Below are 26,316 nucleotides of genomic sequence, written 5' to 3'. Positions count from 1 at the left end.
TCAATTCGTTTACGTGCGTCGATCTTGTTTTGTTTTTCAAGTAATTTAAGTATGTCATTTAGATTTCTTTCCAGTTTCTTTGTGGGATCATTTACAAGTTGTTGATATGCGTGATCTTTTTATAATTCCTTCATCGTCGTGTCATAATCACATTTGTTCATAACAACTGTGGAATTGCCTTTGTCTGCAGGTAGAATAGTAACAGAAGTGTCTTTCCGTATATCTCTAATTGCTTTGATATCTTGTGGTGATAATTTTTCTTTAATGGTCTTCTTGTTCTCAAAATTTGTCTAGGTAATGCCTTCTCGAAGTTCAGTGGCCATAGGCTATGGTAAGGATATAGCAGTTGTCTCAATTCCAGTAATCGTGTTGTCAACATTAGCTGGGTTTGATGTAATTGCAAGATTTAAACCATATCTCGAGACGTTAAGTTCTTTAGCTATTGTCAAGTGTTTTGTTGCTCAAATTGATAATGGTGTTCTTCGTATGTTTTTGTTCTTGTGTTCCAACATTGATGTTATTCGTTTTTGATTCAATAGCTTTTGCAGTTTGTCTTTGTTTCTTCTTGGTTTTTACAAACACGTAATTGAAACAGCTCACAGTCCATTCAAATAGTTTATTCAACTTTATGTTGTCAGATGTCAACTTCTTGATATTATCTTGATATTGTTGGATGTTCTGGCTTAGATGTACAAATTTGCAGCGTACCATTTTAATACATGAACGAACAATACTCTTTTCACAGCGGTGTAATATATCTTCTGCATACTTTTAGTAGTGAAAAGATGATAGCATATTCAGTTGTAATCCTTTGGTATCACCTGGTTGTCTCTACATCTTCAACAAAAAATGAAGATAGTTCTTCTGTCGCGCAAGTTATAAAATAAAAACCATCTTTAAATGCAATGGATATCCAGACTCATTTATACAAAAACAACTAATGAAATTACATAATCAAAGAGCAAGTTGCGACCAACAAATGCCAATATTGAAGATGCCTTTTACACCAGATATTACACAACAAGTCAGACGTCTGTGCAATAAACTTAACATCAAATTAGTGAGTGCACCAACAGCAATGATTTGGTCATTACTATGTCATCCAAAAGATCCACTTACACCATTTGAAGAGTGAACGTTGTATACAAAATAGGTTGCAAGAATTGTGGCAAATATTATATTGGAGAAACGAGAAAAAGTCTGAAATTTGAGACTGAATGAACACAAATTAGCAATTCAACACAGCGACACCCATAACAACCGGGAAACTGACAACATGATGGATTGTGAAGAAGTAAAACACTAACAACAGAAAGCAAATACTATATGTTAGACGAATCAAGGAGGCAATTTGGATTAGAAAACATGGGACATTAAATCAGGATGACACAACACATGGTTAAAGACCATTGGTCAACAATATTATGATGTCAGAAAAAACGACAATTTAAAGGGCAAAATTGTTAGTAGACAAACGTTTTAATATCTTTTTTTCGGTTGATAAAGACCTATGAGTCAAAACGTCCCGATTTGTCAATTATTCTATACGGTTGCACATCTCTCGCAATATGTCTAATATTCATGGTCACCGTACAACGCATATATATATATATATATATATATATATATATATATATATATATATATATATATATATATATATATATATATATATATATATATATATATATATTCCCCTTCTAACCCTCTAATTATTGAACCATATTATTGCTATCTGAAGGTAGATCCACCGAAAAACATCAACAGTATCTACTAGTAGCGTTTGATAAATCATTATAGCATTAAACATCCACAGTTTTATTGAAAGTTGTTGCATCAAGTTGTTCTGTGTTTATGAAAATGAGTAACTTGTTACAGTAGACACTCTTGAGCAGACTAACTTTAGTGTTTGCAAACTTGCAGGAGTCCAAAGCCGTAGGTCGCAACATCAAGAGGGTAAAACACTCCTCCCACTGCCATTACTCTGGCCTCATGACGATCATCTTTCCTGGCTTCAGCATGTTCTGCTGATTAATGCAGAGGCTGCATAAACTATTGCTCAGTGTAATGTCAAAGTCCGCAGCTTGGCCCTCCAAAAAGTCAGATTGAAAAATATCGCCTGAACGACTGGCATCATAACTGGAGCATCGTTACTGTCTTTTCACATACTTGTTTTCAGTCAAAAGAGCATGAATATATATATATATATATATATATATATATATTATATATATATATATATATATATATATATATATATATATATATATATATTAGCATTATATATATTTGTATTGCTCTACATCCAAAATACGAGGTAGTGTACTGTCCGCGTACAAGACAAAAGAAGAAACTAAAAATAGCACTATATAACAGATAAGACTTTCAGAATAGTACAGCAGATAAACAAAGAGGTCTGAAGAGCGCTGAATTAGGGTTTAAGTGCAGCATGCTCCAGAATCCAGTCTGAGTTCATCTGCTAGAAATGACATGAGGATGAAGAAGTATATACCAGAGAACAAACAGCAAGTGAATGAAGAAGAGCAAGAAGACCTGAAGAGCGTGAGAAGAAGGGTGATTGTGAGACAAACTTCAGAATCTTGTCCAACTATATATATATATATATATATATATATATATATATATATATATATATATATATATATATATATATATATATATATATACAACAACTATGTCTCTACTATTTAGTGCTAAACGTTCTAAAATTAGTTTAGCATTAATTTAAAAGACAAAGCTTGACAGAAAGCTGTTCATAAAACATTAGCTTTCTACTAACAGTTTGACAACGATGATACACACACACACACACACACACACACACACACACACACACACACACACACACACACACACACACACACACACACACACACACACACACACACACACACATGTATATAATACAGATAACACAGATAACACATATCCGCCCTAAGGATGGAAGCACAGAGTCTAAGTCGTAATATCGCAATAATTAGGTAGATAGTCAACAATCACGAGGTCCAATCTGTCACTAATCATTCTCTCTCTATATATATAATGTGTGTGTGTGTGTGTGTGTGTGTGTGTGTGTGTGTGTGTGTGTGTGTGTGTGTGTGTGTGTGTGTGTGTGTGTGTGTGTGTGTGTGTGTTGGTTGAGGGCAATTCCTAACCGTCTAGCCATGACCCCTCAGGAGTTCATTATAGCTTTACGGATTCGCCTTGAAATTTCTGTATTTCTAGATATTCCCAACTCAATCAGAATGCACTTGTAATGATGTACTAGATGAACATGGCGATCATGCCCTTGGTTGTGGTCTGTTGAGAATTAAACGACATAATGCTCTTTGCGACATTTTTTACCAGTGCATGCTCAAGGAAAACTCTGGTACACTCGCCGTGAACAGCGTCGCTCAACTAAGTCCTTTGACAGACCGGTGGACATTTACCACCCCGACTTTACTCAGGGCAGACCTGCATACTTTGATGTGTCTATAAGGAACCCCTTCAATCCTTCTCAGATAATCAATGCTGCAAATGAAGCTGCATGGTGCAGCTGCCAAGTTTGGTGAATATGAAAAGACAACAGACACAACAACAATGTAACAGCAGCAGGCGGTCTTTTCTACCCGTTGGTGGTGGAAACCTATGGAGTATGGTCAATTAACTCACAGCCTGAAAGTCATCAAATTTATTGCAAAGAGTTTGTCTTTGCTTAGTGGACAAACTCTTAGCAAAACTCTTTGCAACTTGCATGAGCAATTGTCATGCAGATTATAGCAATGCAATGCAAACTTGATTTGGAAAAATTAGATTTAGTTGCTCTTGACGTTGACTCTTTCAATTACGGCGTTCTAGAATAAGGCGACTCTACTGGGTCACCATTAGTCTGTTAAATATATGTTGAAAAAATATATATGCAAACAAGTGGTAAAACGCTGTTTCTACTATTTATGTGAGAACAAAACTTACAACTGATAGTGATTGTACTCCAACAGTACCAGAAGCATTCTTTGGATTTTTGGATGCGGAACTGAAGTAGGGTTTTGGTTTTGGTGGTAGTGGTTTCTTCTGTGTTTTGCCACTTGCCTTATAGCAGGAAAGGTCTTAGACACTTTAGGAAAAAGTGAATAGGAAGACTACTATGATTACTTGGATGTCTTCATCAGTCTTGGAAAATGATTGATCCTACATGCACAGGAGGCAAAAACAACAACTAATTTGTAAAGCACAATAAATACTGGATTCCAATCTCACCTGCAGTTTTGCCATAAATACAATATTTCCATGTTTGGGTCTTCGCCACTGACATTTGCCACTTTCCCACTGGTAGTAATAGTGACGTTTTGACTTTTCGTCAATGAATTCCCACCAGTCACTGGAAGAGCTGACTATGCTGTATGTACGAAACTCACAATTAATTAAGTTGTCATGGTCTGACATTTATTGTCAAATAACTACACAAGAATTCACCTGTAACTATAATGCCATAACTAATAGCTAAGATGTGACATGATCAAATATGACTTTCAATATCATGATCATGCATACACATCAACAGCAGTACCGTACAGTAATGAGTACTCTGGGAATACAGCTTTTCAAGCATTTAATTAATATGTAACTAACTACATGTCCACCTTTGTTCATTGACATACCTCATCCTACTGCACCCAGTAAATTCTGTAATTTGAAGACCAGTTTCATCCACAGCTCACACTACTCTAATCAAAATACTGCAAATGTCCATTTATAGTCACAGTTTTCAGTTAATTAATAAGGTGTCTCCAGTTCAAGATGCCAGTAATAATTTATTTAAACACTTACAAATAAGTCAAATTGAGTGCACCAATGATATATATATATATAGCCCAGACAATTAAACCTCAGCTGCAAATATTACAGCAACTACAAAGGATATATCCAAGTTCATACTAACCCTAAGTTGTGAATACATAGTAAATGATTCTGTAATTAGACTATCTGTGTAAAATTGAAAGCAGCTCACATTCTTTGTATGCCCAAATAATTATCCATAGAGCCACACAGCCAAACCATGAACACTGCCACTCTCTGTTTGCAACATTTCAATAATCAACAGCCTTTAGTAACAAATGGACCAACACCATGTCAACACTAAAGAAGACCATCATTCAGATGTTATAATCAGTGTGGAATGTAGCAAATTTAGTATGCAAAAGCTATATAAAGCCAGCAGAAATGTTCATTACAAAATTAAGGCTTCAGTGCAGCTTGTGACTCATGCAAATAAACTCAATCCACCAACTGACAAAGAAGAGCTATTGCTTACATAGCCAAAACCTTTCTAAATTTCTATCACCTAGAGCCATACTTACAATTAACCAACATCGAACAAATATGACACACACAACCTTTAATTAATGCATGCATTGCTGCTGTTTAAAAGTGAACTACAATAAAGTACTATAAAGTAGATAAATTACGTTAATTAATAGGTAACCAATTCTGTCAATCAATGCAATACAACACACATGATGCATGTAGACATATATACCAGTGTTAAATTGCTGGCCCCCTTTTATGGCTGGTGCCAAAATTGTGGCCCCAAAGAGGTCTCTAGTGCCACTTGATTAATATTTATAGTGATATCAGCAATTTGGCCATGTCCAAAAACTAAAAAAATTGGTTAGCAAACTGCTCTATTTATGATGCCCCTAGATTGCAAAATGCTCTAGCTATACAGCGTTAACTGTTTATCTGCGGCCCCTAAACTAAGTTAGCCATGAATGCCCAGTGTATAATTGGGATTTCCACGCCATCACCATGGCAACGGCACAGAAGCTGCTTATATATCATTAACACAAATGCTACCAATCTAGAACAAGGATACTAAAAACTATAAAATATTGCAAGCTGAAAGCGTATTGCAAACAAAAGAAAAACCAGCGCAGTCAGACTTGCACTAGAAAGACCACGCCCTTAAAACCCGTTAGATCCCGCCCTTAAAACCCTCAAGTTTCTACTTGATTGGAAAGAAAACTTCTTATTTCAGTATCCAAATGCAAACCAAAGGAGCTTCGCATGCAAATGGTAAGCGTACTGTCTAACTTAAGTTAAAATCAAGCCTAGAATTAGCAAGGCTCTCTCGTGCCATCTATTGTGCACACGTCTATACGTATATGTAACTATACACGTATACTCACGATGTTTCGCCTTCAGGTAGCTTCCAAGCGCATTCTCCCGTTTCAATATTTACAAACATCACCTTTCTTGTCTCAGGGTCGACAACCTCCCTCCATGAGCTAATCAAATATAGCGCACATGTAACTATCCAAGTCTCTATGTGCCACATATAGAACAACCTTTGTGACATGGTGAGTACAGTGCAAGATTCGTTTGAACAAAACAAGCGTCACTCCCACGTATTATCGACTGTATACGCTAACATGCCGGTTTTATTAGATATAAACGTCATTAATAAAAAAATTGCTAAAAAATGACTCAAAATTCCAAAGTTTCACGTTTTTATTTTTTGACTTGAAAAGGAGACAGTTGTTATCAATAAAGCACAAACGAGAAATAGCCGTAGCAAAGACTAGAAACGTCAGGTGAAGATCAGACGATCCTTGCAAACGGCAGCTGCCAAACAAGTTATAAAATCTCCATACCTGAGGCTAAGTTGAATGATGGCATACCAAAGGTAATTAGAACGTTGGAGTCTGGATTGACACTACACCATTTTGCCAATACCAAAAACGTATATTATTACTTTAATTTTCATCATCTCACAATAAATTACAAAATCCACAATTTCAGTATGAAGTTATGAGCTTCTCCTCCCAAAGTTCTTCATGGTAGACTAGTGGGTGCTGTTGGAAAGCATCAACCATGTTATCGCTCAAAAGCAGCAGTCAGTCGACAGATTGGACATGTGCTATTTGACTATAATAATAGCAACAATTAGGCATTATCTTTCCCTGATCAACAAAATAACCTTTAGCCACTTGTCAATGCATGGCTTATGAAATCTGTGAGAGCATGGTAATACTCGAAGATTCTGTCCCTTCTTAAAATCAGTCAAACAAATTACACAGTTCCTAAGTGAGAAAACCACAGTAACAATTAATTACAGCATACCCAAAAAATAGCACACTCAATAAACTTGCCTTTGATCAGTGTTCGATAAGTCATCTGCCTTCATCAACTTCTTACACGGCAAGCGATCAATTTCTGACATAAAGCAAAAGAAAAACAGTTACTATTATTGTCTGACACTGTTCATTTTGACTGATATAACTAACCCTTTTTGGTCAATCCACTTTGATTACTGGGACCCAACCGATCAATCAGTCGGAGAAGCTCCTACAGTCACCATCAAACAATTATAAAAATAAGCTGGACAAACACAAACACATCAAGTAGACATCACTAGAGAACTTGAAGAGCTCGCCTCACTGAATTAGAAGATTTCAAAGACGTGGTTACTTGCTACTATTATATTTAGCTTAGAAGTACTATACCCAAAAACTGAAAATTGTGAACAAGCATCCTTTCTTTATCTGGATTACAAAAAGTGACATATTTTCACTACCATGATGAATCATTCTACGAGTTCTGCTTTCAGATGGCCCCTTATGACAAACAGCTAAATGTGAAGCTCTAAAATCTTGCACTAAATTCGTTATAGCACACGCTAAATATGGCTGTGAGCGTGTAATGCTTCGACACTGGTAACTGGTCAATAGACGATGGATTTGAAGTGGTTTCGGCATGTCTGTGAACCTTGAACAATGATACATCAACCACAGCTTCCGTCTCGCATGCGTGTGCCTGCTCAGAACAGAAACGTCATGTTGGCAAGTAGGATAGCAGTCAGCTAGTTGCCCCTGGGCAACCCTAGGTTGCTGTCTCAGTTGCCCAGACAACCAATTTGTCATACACTGCAGTTAGCTACAGCTTCTATTTGCAATTTGCAGCTAATTTAGTTGGAAAAACTCAATTTTTCTTACTTTGTCAATTTTTTAATATACAGGATACAAGCAATTTAAAATCAAAAAGCTGAAACATGAAACTGCAAGCAAATATAAAAGTCCATTGAATTACCTCAGAATGTTCTCACAGCAAATGTGGCACATACAATAACCTCAGTAAAGTACATTGATTAAATTTGCCCATATGCCAACAAGAACCTGCTAGGACTCACTACAAGTCAGCTCTTTGTAGCGTAAAGTTTCCAAACCTCCATATCACAAGTACACAATGTTAATCAAGTCTAGATAACGCATAAGCCAATAATAATAGTATTAAGGTGTGTGTTAATAATAAATCCTTAAAAGTTGTGTAGTCAATGTCAGCATAGCTTCCACTAGTCCTCTAAAGAAAAAGTGAAACAGACATGTCACAAAGTTTTACAAGAACAACATGCTTGTGAGAAGTTTTTCAGCTGCATCATTTATGTATTTAGTTCTTCGCTTATTTCATGCAAGTGAGATCATCTGATGTAATGGTCACTCAAGTCCCTAAAGTTCTCCAGCTTCCTCATACATTATTCAATTTGTTACTATATAGTTACTGTACCCATGAAAACTGTTCAAACACATGACATGTATTCCTACATCTAATACACATGATTTAGCCAAGAAGGAATACAATGCTGACATAAAGTTGGAAAGGTGCAAACAATAGCAACACATTGTTGTATGTTTGTAAGGGTGTTTTCAGCACATTTTTACTTGAGATTAATTTTTGTTGTTGTAGTATTTAATTACACCAGGTATTCCTGTGTGTGACATAGCAACAATAATAACAACAACATTCAAAATTTGATATTATAATGATGTAATAAAATTAAAACCCATAATATACATCATCAATTTGAATATCACTACAACAACGTCATTCAAGAAGACAATGTAGTAGAGATGAGATAGAAATCACATTAGCATTATTCTCCCTTACGTGATTGAATTAGATGAACTTTTAGCAGCGCTACAGTTGCTCTTGGTCAATATTAAATCCACCTTTAGAGCAAGCATACTCAAATATATAATTTCAAGTTCATAAAAGTACTTCCACATGTTTACATTGTTACAGTAGCAAACTTTCAGTGAGTCTGTCCACCACGTTTGTCCTAGCAGAGACCACTTGTCATGGATGAGCAGGCAATTGCTATTGCCTGTTCCCCACTTTAATCCTACTTGTTGACAGTGTGATGCCTCTTGGCCACCTAAGGGTGCACAAAAAGTGATCTGTTTCCTAGCAGATAATCCTACTCGTGCACAAATGATTCCTAATTCCTAATGATGATGATGATGATCCAACTCCAGAATTGTAACATGTCACTGTATCCCTCTTCCTACTTTTATCTCTCCACATACTCTTGCTACTTTCAATGTGCCTATTGCCATAGCAACCACAGAATTCATACTTGTTATGCCTAAGTGCATATGCACAGCCAAGGCATACTGTATGCGTGTGTTACTATGTATGTTACCGCTATATGTACTAGTACATTAGACTTTAAATGACGAAAAGGCTTCCACATGTGAAAAGTGATACTGCCTTGAATTAATTCATGAATTTGCAAAACCTCCATTCTTGGATTATGAATGATGTCTCAGCGCGTATGCATTACCATGATTGTATCTACTTACTGTAGTGAATTTTACCACAAAACGACCTTCTTTGGGTAAGAAAAGCAGTGATTTCTTGGTGCACATATGGTATTTTAGCTGCCCCATGTGTTTGTCCTACTGAACTTGGAATGACCAGTTGACTACATACGAAGGCATCAGCACCCTGGATACTTTCATTATCTCTGTGACTTGACTGCTGACTTCACTTCAAGAAACCATTACACTACAGTAACTATAAGAGTTCTACTTGACTTGGCATAAGTGAAAGAAGTAGGGACTACGTGCACCCACAAAATTCTTGGTGCTATATCTGTTCATGGAAAAAAAAAACAGGAAATGTGCTCTTCTCCAGATGTTGTGCAGATTACTCGATTGGTTTCACACATCACTAGCTTTGCTCACGAGCATTTGAGAGTGAGCAGCTAATATAATGTCTGGGATCATGCTTATTGCTGAACAGGTGACACCTCACAGAAAATCACAAACCTAGACAGGCCCGTAGACTGGGGTTCGGGAGGTTTGGATAAACCGCCTGCTCAGCTGTTCAGGTCCACTTTCAATCCAATGTAATGGAGCGCGTTAGACTCGCGCCCAGTCCTAGGTTGCTACGCCACATGTGCTAGCAATCTCATGTCCATAGCACCATGTGGTTTCACATGTGTTGTGGGCCTAAGCACGCCAACAACACGTGTGAAACCACATGGCTCTAAGCAGCTAGGGCACGTGATGTAGCAACCTAAGGCCAAGGAGGACTGGACTTGACATGAGTCTAGTGGAGCTTAGTACAAAACGCACCCCTATATTTGATACGCCCTACTAGAAGCATCGAACTTTCATACCTCTGCATCCGCCCATTTACATGCGCATGTGCCATTCACTATTTACAGAAGTACAAGCGGCATTGAGATATCGGACGTCGGGAGCAGAAACAGCACGAAAGAAAACGGGCAGCTGCCAGTTCCCAAAGATTAGAGCAATTCTTGTAACCAAAACCTAAGGCAGTAGTGAGCACTGAAGATGTCGACATTGCTAGCTCTGAGACGGATCTTGCCAATCGTTCAGCTGCTTTTGCAAGCCCATTTCGTCAGTAGCAGATTCTGTACCTGAGGTGTGCTGTAACCCTGCTACAGCTCAAGCCCCGTGATGTTGTACTAGAGAAATCCAAAATGACGATAGTATAAAAACCAGTCATCAACCCAGTGGGGAAGGCTGCACACCATTGGACATTGGTGGTATATTCATCAACACAAAGTCTTCTGAAGAGTTTTGTAGTGCTGTAAGTGCTCTGACCATCGCCCAGAAGTATGAGCTACTAAAGAATCATAAGAAGCCTCGGAACAATCACGTATTTCCAACACAATACCTTGGTGGCTGTAATCGTTCTTTCCGGCAAGTGTGGCTGACAGAGCACTGTTAGATGGTTTACAGTGAGGAGAGGAGGTCAATGGTGCAATCTGCATTGCTCATGCGATCTTCAGTGCACATCTTTTGAGAGGCAAGTTTGTAGCACAACCTTTCTGTGCGTGGCATAAGAAAAGCAAAAAGGTAAAGGAGCACAAGCGATGTTTGTACCATCAAAGTGCTATGGAGCAGGCTCATCGATTGGTTCAAACAGTTGAATGTCTACAAACCAGAGTAGTTACCCAAGGTGATGCTTGCAAAGTTGCCAACACAGAATGCAACCGCAAAGTACTCAAGTCCATTGCTAGTGCTGTGTTGTTCTGTGGCAGGCAATGCATTGCCCTTCGGGAAGATGTCGAAAAAAATTGACATCCATGAAACACCTGTTTCTGGCAACCCAGGAAATTTTCTTGGTGTTGTCAGGTTGTTGGCTGTTCATGACAACGTGTTACGTTGTCATTTGGAAGCTCCTGCATTGAGATGTGCCACATACCTCTCTCCTCCAGCTCAGAATGAACTGATCGAGGTGACTGGAAAGTACACAATTGTTCAGGGCATTCTGGATGATTTAAATGCTGCACCCTATTATACAATCTTGGCTGCTGAGGTTACATCCCAAAATGAAGAGCATTTTGCTCTCTGTGCCAGGTTTGTCGATACGGAAGATGCCAGAAAATTTTTTTGTCCTTTTTGAAGCTGGAAAGAATAACTGGTGATAAAATTGCTGAAGTCATCCTGGAGTTCTTGAAAGAAAACAATATACCAGCAATGAATATGCGTGGCCAGGAATACAATAGTGCCAGTAACATGTCATCGGCTTCAGTAGGCGTTCAGGCACGTATCCTCATGAAGGCTCCTTTAGCTACGTATGTCCATTGCAATGGCCATTGCCTCAATCTCGTAATCAGCAAGTACTGTGCCCTACCTCAGCTGCGCAATGTTATTGACCGCCTACAGTATTGCTGCTGCTATTTCTGCAACAGTCCTAAACGAAATGGTCTTCTTAAGCGTATAGTCACCCACAATGAGGATCAATCAAAGAGAACCGCTTTTGGATCTTTGTAAGACATGTTGGGCTGAGCGGCATAGTGCCTACCAGCATTTCTACCAAGCGTATGTGTTTATTGTGGAGGCTCTTGAGATGATTGGATTCAAACACCATCTTGCTAAGTATGGTAATATGTATGATGATTGGGATTCAACAAGCCGAAGTGATGCACAGCAAATTCTCGCCAGCATTACCTCATTCGAATTTATTGCTGGCTTTCTCACGGTGTATCAGTTTTTGTCACACCTCAGTGGCATCACAGTAAAACTCCAGTAATCAGCACTTGACACTGTTGAGGCACATGAGACTGTTGTTGAAATTTCAAAGCTGTACCAATGTAAACGAGAGAACGTTGATGCCAGCTTTGGTCTAATATATACTCAAAGTGTAAGGATGGCTGAGAAGATTGGAAACACTCCTACAATGCCACGCATAACATCAAGGCAACAGCACCGCAACAATGCCGAAGCTTGCTCCCCTTGTGAGTATTTCAAAAGAAATGTAGCAATTGCCTTACTTGACCACATTATTATATCCATTAATCAGCTGTTTTCACAATCAGCAATTGTTGCTGCTTCACTACTTGGTCTTGTCCCGAGTGTCCCATGCACAAAGGAAGTTAAACTGAACATGCCATAAAAAGTATGAAGGAGATCTGCCATCTCCTGAATTATTTGAGTTAGAACTCAAGCGATGGAAGAATTGATACATGTCCATGTCACCACAACTGAGGCCTGCATATCCGACAGCTGCAATCAAAGATTGTGACAGCGACAGTTTTCCAAACATAAGTGTTCTTTTGCAGGTAGCTTGTACGATCCCAGTTACATCCTGTGAATGTAAATAAAGCGCTACTGTGTTGCGACGGTTGAACAACTACATGCAAGCATCAATGGAAAAGAGTCGTCTGTCACACCTTGCACTCCTTCACATCTACTATGATGCAGAGGTTGATTTAGACAAAGTAGTAGACTGCTATGCTCATCTTCATCCTCGCAGACTGAAGCTAGAATCAATCTTGCAATGAGTCTTGTTTTCGCTTTTGACTTAAGCTGCTAATGTAATTCTTGAGAATTTCTTGTTGTGTTTTTTCTGTACGTGCATCTAAATATATAATTCAAAGACAAAAATACCACGCGACGTGTCTGTGACGTCATTGATCCCATTTTGGTGTATTATGCACCCCCCCTTCTGAAGCCAGGCTATGGCCCTTCTAGAGAGTATACTTCATAGGAACGTGGCGAGAATAAACTACATTAGCTAAAACCAAAAGAAGACCAACAGCAAAGCAAACTCATGTTTGCAGAGTGTCCAACCAAGGTCACCCAAGTAAAATTATTAGTGCCTGACGCCAGCTGGTTATAATCAGGCCCACTCTTGTTCCTAGACTCTCCCACCTTCCTTGTGTCCAGTTTCCGTATGACACTCGTGAAACTTGTAAGCCATAAACTATACGGGAACCAGACATGAGAGAGATCCACAAGAGTCTGGGAACAAAACTAAAGCAGGCCATAGGCTGTCCATCCCGCAAGATATAGTTCTTAACAACCAAAGTGCTTCCATGCAAACAAACAGTTCATTGCAGTCTGTGTCCCTATTAAAGTACATGGCTTCTATGTTCTACATGTTAACATTTAAGTGTGCACTTTGTACACTTTAGCAAGGGTTCGTTCAAAATTATCGACAATTCACAAGCATACAAAGCACACTTCTTGAAGCACCCTCCCCTTCCCCAAAGCGTATGTAATACTGTTGATGCTGCACAATTCAATTGCTTGACCATGGTTCCATCTATTAGAAGGTTGACGAGTGGTGTTCGCGCTCCTGCATATTTACAGTTCCTTTTCCATTCAAGTTGACCTGCTTGAACAATGTCAGCTCTAGGCATCCGGTCATTCAGGAGGACAAAGACAAAAACATTGAAAAAAGTTGTGGTAGAGACAGACAGGCTCTTTATGGCCGGCCAGCTGATGTTATTCTAGAACAAAACCGGAGTAGGCTGCCGCAGTCGTACATGTTTGCATTTCTCGTACATACAAGTGACTAGCACGGAAACAAAGCATAATGCAATTCTGGCGATGGAAAACAGAGAAACTTAGCACAAGCCATTTGCTACCAATCAACATTTTATAAAGGATAAAGAGCCCCTCCCCTGGCGTGCACTTTGTACACTCATGAAATTGTTGATAATTTGAATGACCCTAAAATGCTGAATGTGTTTTGGACAACAAAATCAATAACAGAGACTATAATGCACAATTCTCAGCCTAATGACAGTCTCTCTCCCATACAACACATCATGCAGATTCAGGTATTTCACCTGATCAGATGCTCAGAGCATACATTCCTTATTCATGACAACTGCCAAACCTAATACCGTATTCGCCTGTAATATCACCCATACCAAAATAATGCCCATGCCCGTACATACGACAATGTGCAGCAGGCCAGAACTTTCTGCCCGAAAAACGCCCATGCCCAAGTAGACCAGAATATGGATGAGCAGAATAAACAAAATGGTGTCCACAGAACATTCGTCTCCGTATGCATGCGTTTGATAAGCTGGTGTCAGTGTTGAGTGAAAGTGCTTACCGCTAGACTCATTTCTTTGGTGCAATTACTGATACCAATGCTGTTGAGAAGGTTCAGGCCGACAAGTCTGGTTTGTGTGTGTAGTGTTTAGTTTCTGCGTGTACGCTGATGCTGTAAGAATATCGGTACTTTTGATCTGGCAAACGGACAATTGCAGGAATTTTGCAACCATGTATACTCATACATACGCCTGGGACCAAAGTAATGCCCTGGCACTAGCATACGCCCACAAAAAGCGCTTCTTTTCTATACGCCCAGGGCTATATAATGGGCGAATACAGTAGTGTGCCAAATGCTAAAGTACCAGCTACCCAGTCACAGGATTTCCCACAGAAAAATTACTTTCATATTAACTAACAAATTGCTGATTTCAATTAATAATTAGCATTAGTCAATTTTGAACAAACATTTGCACAAACAGTTACAATGGTCTTAGACAGAAAACATATCCATGCACTAGCACACTCACATAGACTCAGGGGTCCAATATACAGTATGTACTGTCCATCCTATGAGGTCAGATGTGTAAGGAGCAGGAGCCATTGTGGATGTGCTTATAAAATGGGAGAAAGAGCTGATACATTTATAACATGTTATAATCAATAAAGTTCAATGGCTCCCTAATAAAATTACAAAGCATCTGGGTCTCATGCTTCAGCAGGTATTGCACACTAAAATATCATTTGATATGCAAAAGTCTTATTCTTTCCTTTCAGTTTGTAAGCAAAACCTACAGTAGATAACTTAATAAAAATGTCAAGCCATGTGGTTTCTAACCACACCAAGATCATCTCAAATATCTAGAAGACTGCGAAATGATAAAGATTTCTAAGTTTATCATTAGAAAAAATCAACAGTAGCGTAAGGCGGCAACCGTAATTGTCGACAGTTTTTGTGAAACAAAAAACTTTGCATATGGGTGGGTGAGTTGAAAGCCATTTTGTTTTGATAATTGATAACAGTGCACGGCGCAGAACGCGTATATGTGCAAACTGTACTGGCACCTGAAGTCAAAACCGGACATGGCGGCCATACAGAAAGCCCACGACTGTACTCTGTCATTGAGGCATTGTGGAAGTTATCTCCGGTGGACGACAGGAAGGCATTCTTCGAGAAAGCAAAGACCATTTATATAGGTTACGAAATACTTGACCAATGAAACTTCGCAGAAGCAACTGTTTTCTAACTAAGGAAACAACAGCTAAAAGCAATTGTTACCATCATTTCTTTGGATGCTGGGAATTAGAAACACCCTTCCACAGACAGTGATGCAGCGAGTCACACTACCGTCACTGTATCCAAGAATGCCACCTGGGATTGACAGCACTCAGCGATGGGTGCATGGGTTGTTCAGCGATCTGTCATTCTGTTCTAGCAAATCTTGAGCTTAGCCTTCTTGAGAGTGTGTAGTGTTCTTTGTTATCTGTAGATATTTATATCTACATGTAGATATTTATATCTACATATATATGCCTGGGTCGTTGTGACGGGTGGGTGAGTGGAGTAAAAAAAAAGTTTTTCGTTTCGTAAAAACTGTTGACAACTAAGAAAAAATCCATTATAGGACGACACCCAAGAATTCTACCCTGCACTTGTCACTTCACTTGGCTTAAATTCTGACCATCACAAACAAGATATTGTTGTAACATACATGTATCGCTTTCACCATGTTCTGTCTAAACAACTGTTCACTGCTTGAAGACATTTAGAAAATAAAGAAAAATTTGTCAGTTCCAGTTAATTAAGATGCCACCATGCACTGACTGACAAACAATGAGAACTGATAAACTGATAAGCTTTCTAAAGACACCATAGTCCAAAAGCAGCAACTGCGGAAGAAAGAACAGCATGTGTAACGGTATGAGTCTGTCATGAATAAATGTGCACCCTTGTGGTCCTGACACACCACAACACCACACATACACACACACACACACACACACACACACACACACACACACACACACACACACACACACACACACACACACACACACACACCATAACCATAAACCATAAACCATAAACCAGCCCATCTCAAAAGATGATGGCATAAAACAGTAAAAAAAGCAAATCTCTACTCAGTTTAGCTACTACCAGTTTGTAAATTGATAATATATTGTATAGTGTCCTGAATCGTTTAGTTCTCCACACAGCAAGAGATGTCGAACTGCTGCTAACCCAAACAGTAGAGATCGCCCGCACGCACCATAGACCATCGTTCTACTTCTTTCCACGCTGGAAACCAACTTCTTTCGTCCATTCCGCGACATCATTTTCACTGCTGGACTACGTGCACGTGGCCTCCGTCTCCATCGACGATAACCGGAAATCGATGTAAAGTCACGAAAATTAGTACTTCGACGTTGCAAGCAATCAAAGCACTTTACAACGTGGGAGTGGTGTGACGGGTGTTCTTCGCAAAGAAACATCTTGCCGTAGGCTCGCTCCCAAACGCTGGATGTGGCACTTCTGTCGATCTGAGATGGTTTATCTTGATGATGACGATTGAAGATACCGCAGAAGCCAGATGGTAAGCCGGAGAGGGTCAAATCTTCCAGAGCCAACACGCTCAGGAGGCTGCCATGCTACATCCGGGAACACACACACACAGACACACACACATAGACACACACACACAGACACACACACACACACACACACACACACACAGACAGACACAGACACAGACACAGACACACACCATTTGCTGTGTGTCCTCCATGATTACCATGAGGGTACAAGAGATGCAGGCCAAAAGAATATCAAGTCTACACTGCTCGAGGTCTGCCTTGACAAAAACGGTGGTGATTATAAAAGAGCTTGTTGTTTGACAGTCTGATGACACAACTGACATGAAATCCTTGAGGCAGCAGAATGACAACTTTGGTGACTAATCAAACCTGCATTGTTAATTAAATGCCTGAGATGAGCAGCCAAGGTGGACACAGTGCAAAAGACTCACAGTTTTTACAAGTTGTTCTCGCTGTCGTTTTTACTGCAGCAGTTTTATAGGGATTCAGTCGCCCAAACGACATCAAAGCTACACTTTAGCCAATGAATAGTCACATCCTCACCCAAACTGAGTATCTCTAAGAAGATTATCTATACCGAGTGCTTTTGCAGATCCTAACTAGGAGATGGCTGATTTGATCTCCTCTTCAGAAAGAGAAATAGACAAGTCATTGTTTGACAGAGATGTATCCAACAAGATGGACAAGGGAGACACAATGGGAATAGCATCAGTGGAGACAGCATTAATGTCAATCTGGCAATTCACCGCCCCTTAACGTGTTCAACCCAATGATTCAACTTATCCTTATCATTCTGTAAACTGGTACCATCTTAAGCAACTAGATTGGTCGAAGCTGGTTCTGTAGAAGGCATAAATTCTTTATCAAAGAACCTCCACGTCCTTGCTATTCAGCTATAAAAGCTTAGCGTTCGGCATCTTCTGCACGTTGACTCCACCAAAAGTTTCGAGCCTTCTCAACTGAAACCCTGGTAAGCTTTTTGAGATGACTAGACAATGAATGTCTCTAGTGGTGCATTCTTCAAACGAACCCAGGCCTCTTTTTTCTTCTCAGAAAAGTTGCACAATTCATTGGTGATCCAGACCAGATTGCTCAATCTAGGAGAGAGAGGTAGAAATTCACAAGCCTTATGAATAGAAGATTTAATTAAACTTGTCCTACAGAGTGTTTGCAAGAAGGGGACTGATCAAACTCACCAAGTGCTTCAGCTAAGGCAGACCAATAGCCAGCTCTGCATGTTGAAGAGATGTTGGTAGTCCGATAGCGCAATATGTCACCTGTTTGCCTCCGCTTGACCTTGATTTTAAAGTGCAAAGAAGACACGATAAGTTCATGATCAATACACACGATGTCCAGTACACTTGTCCAAAAAACGCTTGTTGACGAGAACATAGTCAATCATGTGACGAGATTCGGACCTGTCACCATGTCTGAACCAGGTGACTTGGTGGGGTAATTTACGCTGAAACCATGTGTTGGAAATTATTAGCTGATTGCCAGCAGTCGTACACTATTTTCATTACACATGCACAGTGCTCGAAATAGTGGTCGGACATCGGACATTTCCGAACACTTTTGTTGTTTGTCCGATCACGAAGAACGTTCGGACAAGACGTCAAACTTTAGAAACGCAACTGTAGATCTACGGTAAAAGAGCTCTAATGTCTTGCTCTCAAGGCTTGATTTATCATTTTCCACTACAGCTAGCTGCACAATGAGCGTCTATTCGTTTTGCCGCGTGTTTCCGATGTCTACCCAGTGATCACTACTCTTCATTTGATAATTGAATTATAATTACAAAGCCACAGGTGCAGCCAACTGTAATCGACGTGTTTTATCTCTACATCAAAAGTTCGTTGTAAGATTAGTGTTTTTCGTATATGGGTCAGAAGAGGTACACATGAGTTAGTATACCCCAACAGGTCTTGTAAAACGGATTCCTGAGTCACGTGATGTAATGATATGCATGGCATTCTCCAACTATGTCGTAACTTGTCTGCTGTAAACTTCAATCTTTTATCGCTTTTCAATTTTATAGTATGTACAGTATCCTAGAGATTTACAGAGGCTACTCTCTGTTCGCGCTGACTTTGCTCCTGAAAGTCAGTAATGATGCAGCTGTAATTGTTTACCTCACACAGATGTTATGTGATATCCCAAAACTGTCCATTAGAAGTCATATTACAATAGAATGAGGTTATGTACACGTAAAGGAACTCGAAGGCTGTCAAGACGAACCAGAACGGGAAGAAGAGTCAGGAATAGCAACCAACAGCCCGCAAAACAATGAGGACTGTGAGTTGATGTCACAGCGGTGGACCGTTTAGTGACCTTGCTAATTGGCTCTTCCTCTAGTAGCTGTATAGTCATACCTTCTTAATTAATTCATGAGCTAGGAATCCTATTGAGCTTGGGTGGGCACTACTGTACATGAACCTGTACAATTTAGCGTCAGTTTAAGCCTAAGTAGTAACTGATTTACTCTCTGATACAACAATTAGTACAAGCTGCTTTACAGATAATTATTATATATATATATATATATATATATATATAGTTAATTTATTATTAACAGTGAATATAAGTGCTTATGATCAGTACAGACATGACTCAACTTCTGCTTTACTATTAATTAATTTAGCTTTATACATTTTGTCTTACGTATCTCGTTATAGAAAATTTCTAATGTCGCTTAATCCACAGACTTAAATCACAAGTCATGAAAAACAATCTGTGGGAGACCATTTTAGTCTGACTTCTATCTCAAACTCCGTTGACTTGTGGATACTTAGTACTGTCTAGAGACCAGAACTGATCTACCTATGGCTGGAGTGCTTTAAAATGTCTTGTCTAGTGTCGTTAACTGTAAAAATGAAGAAATTATTTCCACTGTTGTGTCTTTCAAGAATGGCCAAAAAAATTGTCTCAGCTTTTGTGATACCTTACTGAACTTTGTGCTCATGTAGCTGTTGACCGTTTATGGATATCATAAAGCATGGTGACACTGATCATGTTAAATTTGGCTGCCTTTTTTTATTAACGGGCGTTATACCAAACAAATTAAAATCAGGTTTTGATGCTCCTGAGTTAGTCAGTTACCATGGAAAATATGTTTGAACCAATTCTAGCTGCAAAGTCCAATCAATTTAAAATTTTAGTCTTGCGTAGCCAGCCCCTCCCACTTTTGATATCAAAAGGGGAGGGGCTGGCCACGTGAGAGTATGTCCGGACAACGTTGAAACCTTAATTCGAGCACTGCATGCATGAAGACCGATAACTCAATTCCAAGAGAAATGATCAGAGCCTACACGAGCATTAAAGTCAACCAATATGACAAGCCGGTCAGAAGAAGGAACAGAAGACATAGTATCCTTTAACTGATTGTGGAAAGCTTCAGAAGCACCAACAGCTTCAGAAGTGGCATTTAAGGATTACTTGGAGCATACACAGAGACAACAGTCATAAAGGATAGATGGAATTTGAGGCGAATACAAAGAATATGTTTTGACACTGGTTCATGAACATTCCCAGCTGCATCTCAGGCAGCCCTAGCTAGAGGGCTGAGAAGGATGGCAACACCATGAAGATGAAAAGAGGGAGTGCCAGAGTAAAGAATGGTAGTGCCACAAATGGTAGCAGCTCCATCACCAGACCAACAAGACTCAGACAAACCTACAAGATCAATTTCTTTAACTTCATGGTATCAATAACAGAGCGTAGCTTATCTATCACTTTGATCACTCCAGGATCCTACAGAACAAACGCTCCAACAACCTATTCTCATCCTTGACTTGGCGTGGACAAGCCACGAGACTGAGAAGAAATGGAGAACTTTTTACGAGATGTAGACTTAACCTTCTTGGTTTTGAAATCTGAGGTATTCTGAAGGTCCACATGTTGGGGTGCTACTCCAACTGTATCACACCGTGCTATTTCCAAGGTCATAGCCCAAGAACCGAGGATGACCGCGAGGAGGTTGCACCACACACACAGACATGCACACAAACAATTTGAAAAACTACAGTGTAAGCCATGTTTCCATAATTTTTGTCAGCCACTCACTTGGTCTATAAAACTCTTTTAAAGAATGCAATTTGTCCTTGGGGTGACCAAAGCAGTTTCAGTCAAATGTGCACAGCACCATGACCTAAACTCTAATTAGCTGATAGCACAAGTCAGTTATAGAGAAAATGCATACTTTAGCTCAACCATTGTTGTTAATGGCCCACACAAGCCTTGATGATACTTTAATAATATTTATATGCCTATACAGTAAAAGCAAATCCACTGAGTACTCACTTCATATGAACGACTTTGTCGACCTCCTTCAATAGATCTAGACCGTAGCAGTGCTAAAGGAGCCCTATAAACAAACCAATCAATTGTTCATTCAACACACCAGCCATCGAGCTGAACAATCCAACTAACAGAATCTCAAGTCCAACAGCAAACCGAACATTCAGTGGAGAACCAGTTGGACGACTTCTCAGTCGGTGGGCTATGTGGTTTCTGTGCCACGATGTGTCATACAGATGGTCCCCATCTGCTTCATTCTGATCTAGCCTACCCTCTATCTCCCAATGTGAGTTAGGCAATAGGCTAGGATCTAATTCATTTGTCATTATTACAGCATCAGAAGAGCTTGCTTCTAGGTCAATGTCATTTTCTTGAGCAAACCGAGCCTGAAACACATACAAAAATAAGGTTACTAAACTAATAAATGATATTGGACTTCCATCCAGGTCATTTGGACCTGCATACATCCATAATCAACATGCCTCATAATAATCTTTCAAGAGTTGTAACATATTATGTTGTAAGTTCAATCAACTCCAATGATTATGTCTAGATTGCCAATGCAGAGCCTGAAATAAATTAATTAAGTAACTAACCAATAATTAACCAAAGAAACTAGTAGTCATCAACTAAAAACCTAACCGGTATTTCAACTGGTCAATGTTTGTCCTTTGTTGTGACTTCATTCTTTGAAGCAGCTTTACCTCTAAGACTATTAAATAAATCCTTTCATTGTCTTTGCTGTGTGCTATTTTTGCAAACACCTTTCTGCTAAAAGAGGACAAGCACTGTTTACCCTTGTACACATTCTACTCCTGTGAAACAAGAGTACAGCTGTACAAAACCGCTACCACAGTGAACATGATAATCAGGGTTTTCCGCAGAGCCCTTGCCAGCTAGCTCACTGCATTTATTAATACTCATACAATTATTTATTTCTACTGTATTTCTAATATTTAGAATGAACATAAGTTGTTAATTCCTTAGAATCAGGGCTATAGATGCACGCATGCTGTTTTGCCAGCCAGTTCAAACCAGAAATCAGTACTATTGTACATGTATACTCTACTAGTATTAATTAAAAATTTTCCATTCTATTTGCACAGCATGGTAACATTGACTACACTGTTACTACCATTAGTCTACTACTAAACTTCAAAAGCCAGCTACCTGTCTCTCATACAATGTCCCAGCAGAGATTCTTCGATGCTCTTGTCCCAAGCCATGCCACACCCTAAGCGCTGTCTCATAACTTGATGATTATAAGGAAAATCCTTTATCTGAATGGTGTACCTCTGAAACTGTAGGTAGCTTCACTGGAGGCAATGTAATGCTCGTTTTTCACTGTTTCCTAAAATGTGTTGCACTGTCAATAAATGATGACATATTCTTCATTTCGACTCGTACATGACTGTGATCTCAACAATAAGAGCAAAACATGACTTTCTTCCCATCTGCAAGAACTTCCTTCTTTAGCCAAGACCTTGTTAAAGTCCACTGCTCAAAATGCAGAACTTGGCTTTTGACTTTTAATACAGCTAGCTGGTTTGTGGTTTGCTTCTTCATCATCTGAGTTCTTGTCACTGTACTTCATCAATGGCTAATCTCACTTTGACCGAAACGTGTCAAGCTCCATCATGAGATCGAGACAGCAAATCGGAATTCACCAAATTCTAAGGAACTTTGCAGGAACAACAAAAGAGACCTCACATGAACAGTCTTTGCTTTCATGCATGGCATATCCCAGGTTTGAAGTCCTTGGCCAAGATCCCACAAGAACAACAAATTTGCATTTTTGGGGCAATTCTGCCAATTTCCTGCAAGATCTTGTCGTCAATTTCTTGGAAGATCTTAGGTACACGGAGGCTGACACTTTGAAACTAAAAGGAAATGTCCTATATTTTAGTAGAATTTTGTTGATATTGTAAAAAAACAACGATTGTAACACTAGAAGAGTTGATTACAGCAAAATGGAGTCAACCAGTACAGCTAGAGCATAAATCCAATCAAGATTTTCAAAATTGGCAAGAAATTACCAATTTCCCATTCAAAAGCCTTGCAATATATTCCGAGCTAGGCTATGGAAGACTGGGTCAGCAAGTCTGACGGCAGCCAATTGACTTTTCCTAACCCGACTGTGAGATGACTGGATGGCTCTGTGGGAAACTCTGATGATCATAGTCACCAAAAACAACAATTTAAGCACCTCTCCTTATGTGTTCCACTTAATACTTATATAGTCATTTGAAGAGACAAGCTGCATGTCTACTACTGACGTGACAATGACAACGTTACTGCTAAACAGTTTTCAATTGAGAAATCTGATATAATGAAAATTTCACTCTGTAACTGCTGCCAGTTTCTGTGTAGCATAACATGACATGATGTATTGCTAATGTTGGGGTGAAGAAACATCTCTACAACAAGATCAACGTCAGGGTGTAAAAACAACTTGTCAGCTTTGTACTGGATTTGATAAAGAAATCATCCAGTTGTGTTGTCTGCAGTAACAAGGTACCACATTCCTGATTGGATATTAGGTAGGTACCCCGCTTCCTTCTTGTTTACAAAGTGTAGCATTTTATACCAAAGCTAATGGTGCAAAAACACAGGAAAGGCTGAATGAATTCAAAACCAGTCAACAACAGAAAGAACTGGACAGCAGTCAGAGAGCACAAAGCTCCGCTAAGGCAGCACAGCTACCTAATATTGCCATTAACTTAATAACTGTTGCCATAGCAACTATTCGAAAGGCTTTTGTGTCCATCTTAGCATGTACACATACTGTTTAAATGACATTGAATTAACCCCCAAAACTAATCAATTGTTCCTCTGTTGATGTTCTTTCATCCCATCAAATTTTGTAATATCCACTGTGTCAACAAACCTGTAATCTCCTCGCCATTTCCTCATCTTGCCTGATCTGTTGAGTAATACTCTGGTCTGGTGAACGTGATCCCACTACAACAACCTGAATATTCAGCACACATTTTAGTCAACACACACAAAACAAGGCACATACTACTTCATTTAATTAATTAATAATAATACTTCATTTAATTAATCAATAATAATACCTCAGGTGAGCTTCTGCCTGTATCAGTGTCAGAAGACACATCAATAACTTCAACCAAACCATCATATTTCTGGGCATGAGAAGGTCCAGGTCCATCATCTTCCATGTCCACATGGTCAATGCGTCCACAACCACTACTAGCAGAAGGGCTCCTTGGTTCACGACAGGCATTAACTCCTGAAATTCCCACCAAGTCAGCTGCAGACGACTGAGTGAAACAATTCGTCCGCCCTTCTTGTAATGATTGCTCAGACATTTCTAACGAATTTTTAGCATCGACTTGTGCTGCTGAACCACTCTCTGATGTGCAAGGCAGCTGCTTGGATCTTTTACTCCTACTAAATTGCTGGTTACCTCTCCATTTCTTAGGCCTAGGTCTGCATTTAACCAAAGCATTCGCATCTTCATCACTGCATTCTTCTTGCTCACTGCCGCAACCAGTAAGACCGAAGCTTTCCACTGTTGTATTTTCAAACGCCTTGCGCTTTTTCTATTAAGTTAAAAATAAGCACGTAAGTAGTCTAGCAAACTCTAGTAATTGTCGGTGTAAAAATTCTCTTGGAAACAACACACAACTTTGCTCACCCCCTTCGCCTTCTTCGACATCCTAGACCAGCAGATAAGTCACTGTTTGTAAACTGACTAACTTTCTCGCGCGCCAGTAAACAAACGTCCCGGATGTGAGGATTCTGTATGCTAAAAAATAGATTTAGTACTGGTTCTAGACTCAGCAGACACAGAGTTCTGGCATCTTTGAAAATGCGTTTTAGTATTGTAGGGATACAGGTGCTGATTAAATCTATTCCATAGTTCAATAGCTAATTACTAGGCTTGATGTGCACGTGGTGATTATAGTTTGATCTTGAATACTACAATCAAAGGTGTCAATTATGGTATGGTGCTATATTGGTTGCCATGGTGAAAAGCAAAGTTAATTGCTCTTTCTGGCACTTGGTCCTTTGAACAACCCTATAGTTTCAAGAAAACAATTAGCAAATGTAGTGTTTTTATGGACATATATTATAGCGTTCATATATGAACGCTACAGTAGAAAGATTTCTATTCTAGAGCACCATGAGCAAGTGAATGAAGATAGAATCACACCTGATTAAGTAGAGTGCTTAAAGTAAGAACTAAAAATAGCCTAGCAAAGTACAGTAGAACACACACATGTAAAAATTTTACACAAACACTTGAAAGTCTAAATGCATAAAAATCAACTTTATATGTCAAAGCCAATGTTCTGCCATAAACTGCCAACACTACTATTATAGAAATAGTTACTGTTTGTTGAGTGGTTTGCTCTCCCGAGAATAATAGCTGATGTCATAAAAATTTCTGACTTGAACTTGAAAGTTAAGAGTTGTGTTAACTTGAAATTCTGCAGTTGTTCGCTGTGGTAAATGTCTGGATTGCAGCAATTATGAAAGCTTTGATGCTTTGACTCTGCTCTAAACATGTTATGGTTCTGATACCTGATGTACTGTACTGGAACAATTTCAGCACCAGAGATTCAAGGTTGACACCTATGATAACTGTTATGTGTTGCTTACATGCTGCTGTTTCCAGTTATCGATAAAATGCAGAAAATTTGGATGAAAGTGGAAAATATCTCTAAGACGCTTTTGACATATAGAGACCTTCATTACAAGAGAACCATCCTCATACAACATGTGCCAAAATGTGTTTCTCAGTTGTTGATCACACCAGTTTTGATGAAAAGAAGAAAATTTGGATGAAAGTGGAAAA

The 26,316-nt window shown here is 39.2% G+C and overlaps 3 protein-coding genes across 3 annotated transcripts; all 3 read right to left on the bottom strand.

Annotated features, from left to right (window-relative positions):
* Nucleotides 1–3,954: 3,954 nt before the first annotated feature.
* On the bottom strand, nucleotides 3,955–6,414 carry LOC134189193 (rho GTPase-activating protein 39-like). The gene is made up of 5 exons (XM_062657435.1): nucleotides 6,348–6,414; nucleotides 6,189–6,287; nucleotides 4,261–4,399; nucleotides 4,156–4,191; nucleotides 3,955–4,092 (listed from the first exon to the last, which is right to left on the bottom strand). The coding sequence occupies exons 1-5, from the start codon at nucleotides 6,356–6,358 to the stop codon at nucleotides 3,955–3,957; spliced, it is 423 nt and encodes a 140-aa protein (XP_062513419.1). The 5' UTR covers nucleotides 6,359–6,414.
* A 538-nt stretch (nucleotides 6,415–6,952) lies between these two features.
* Nucleotides 6,953–10,913, bottom strand: LOC134189192 (uncharacterized). The gene is made up of 6 exons (XM_062657434.1): nucleotides 10,838–10,913; nucleotides 9,345–9,421; nucleotides 9,183–9,281; nucleotides 7,287–7,347; nucleotides 7,152–7,215; nucleotides 6,953–7,082 (listed from the first exon to the last, which is right to left on the bottom strand). Exons 1-6 carry the CDS (start codon nucleotides 10,911–10,913, stop codon nucleotides 6,953–6,955), a joined length of 507 nt encoding a protein of 168 aa, XP_062513418.1.
* Nucleotides 10,914–20,733: 9,820 nt separating this feature from the next.
* LOC134189191 (uncharacterized) lies at nucleotides 20,734–25,249 on the bottom strand. Its single transcript, XM_062657433.1, has 6 exons — nucleotides 25,153–25,249; nucleotides 24,569–25,057; nucleotides 24,379–24,462; nucleotides 21,624–21,877; nucleotides 21,467–21,558; nucleotides 20,734–20,867 (listed from the first exon to the last, which is right to left on the bottom strand). The coding sequence occupies exons 1-6, from the start codon at nucleotides 25,171–25,173 to the stop codon at nucleotides 20,734–20,736; spliced, it is 1,074 nt and encodes a 357-aa protein (XP_062513417.1). The 5' UTR covers nucleotides 25,174–25,249.
* Nucleotides 25,250–26,316: the final 1,067 nt, after the last annotated feature.

Source organism: Corticium candelabrum, chromosome 13, assembly GCF_963422355.1.
Source record: "Corticium candelabrum chromosome 13, ooCorCand1.1, whole genome shotgun sequence".
In the NCBI taxonomy this organism is placed as follows: domain Eukaryota; kingdom Metazoa; phylum Porifera; class Homoscleromorpha; order Homosclerophorida; family Plakinidae; genus Corticium; species Corticium candelabrum.
This window is presented reverse-complemented; position numbering and strand designations above follow the sequence as displayed.

Bases quoted from the DNA above. Each gene is read 5' to 3' on its own strand.
- LOC134189192 (XM_062657434.1), bottom strand. From the start codon at position 10,913: ATGGTCAGAGCACTTACAGCACTACAAAACTCTTCAGAAGACTTTGTG. The intron at 7,216-7,286 runs GTTAGTTATATC...GCTTTATGTCAG, and splicing joins AAGTGGATTGACCAAAAAGG to AAATTGATCGCTTGCCGTGT. The intron at 7,083-7,151 runs GCAAGTTTATTG...TTTCTCACTTAG, and splicing joins TTATCGAACACTGATCAAAG to GAACTGTGTAATTTGTTTGA.
- LOC134189191 (XM_062657433.1), bottom strand. From the start codon at position 25,173: ATGTCGAAGAAGGCGAAGGGG. The intron at 21,878-24,378 runs GTTTGTTGACAC...TATGTGTTTCAG, and splicing joins AAATGGCGAGGAGATTACAG to GCTCGGTTTGCTCAAGAAAA. The intron at 20,868-21,466 runs GTATAGGCATAT...TTGATCTTGTAG, and splicing joins TCAGTGGATTTGCTTTTACT to GTTTGTCTGAGTCTTGTTGG.
- LOC134189193 (XM_062657435.1), bottom strand. The intron at 4,400-6,188 runs GTGAGTATACGT...TCGTACATACAG, and splicing joins CTACCTGAAGGCGAAACATC to CATAGTCAGCTCTTCCAGTG. The intron at 4,192-4,260 runs GTGAGATTGGAA...CTGTGCATGTAG, and splicing joins TATTTATGGCAAAACTGCAG to GATCAATCATTTTCCAAGAC.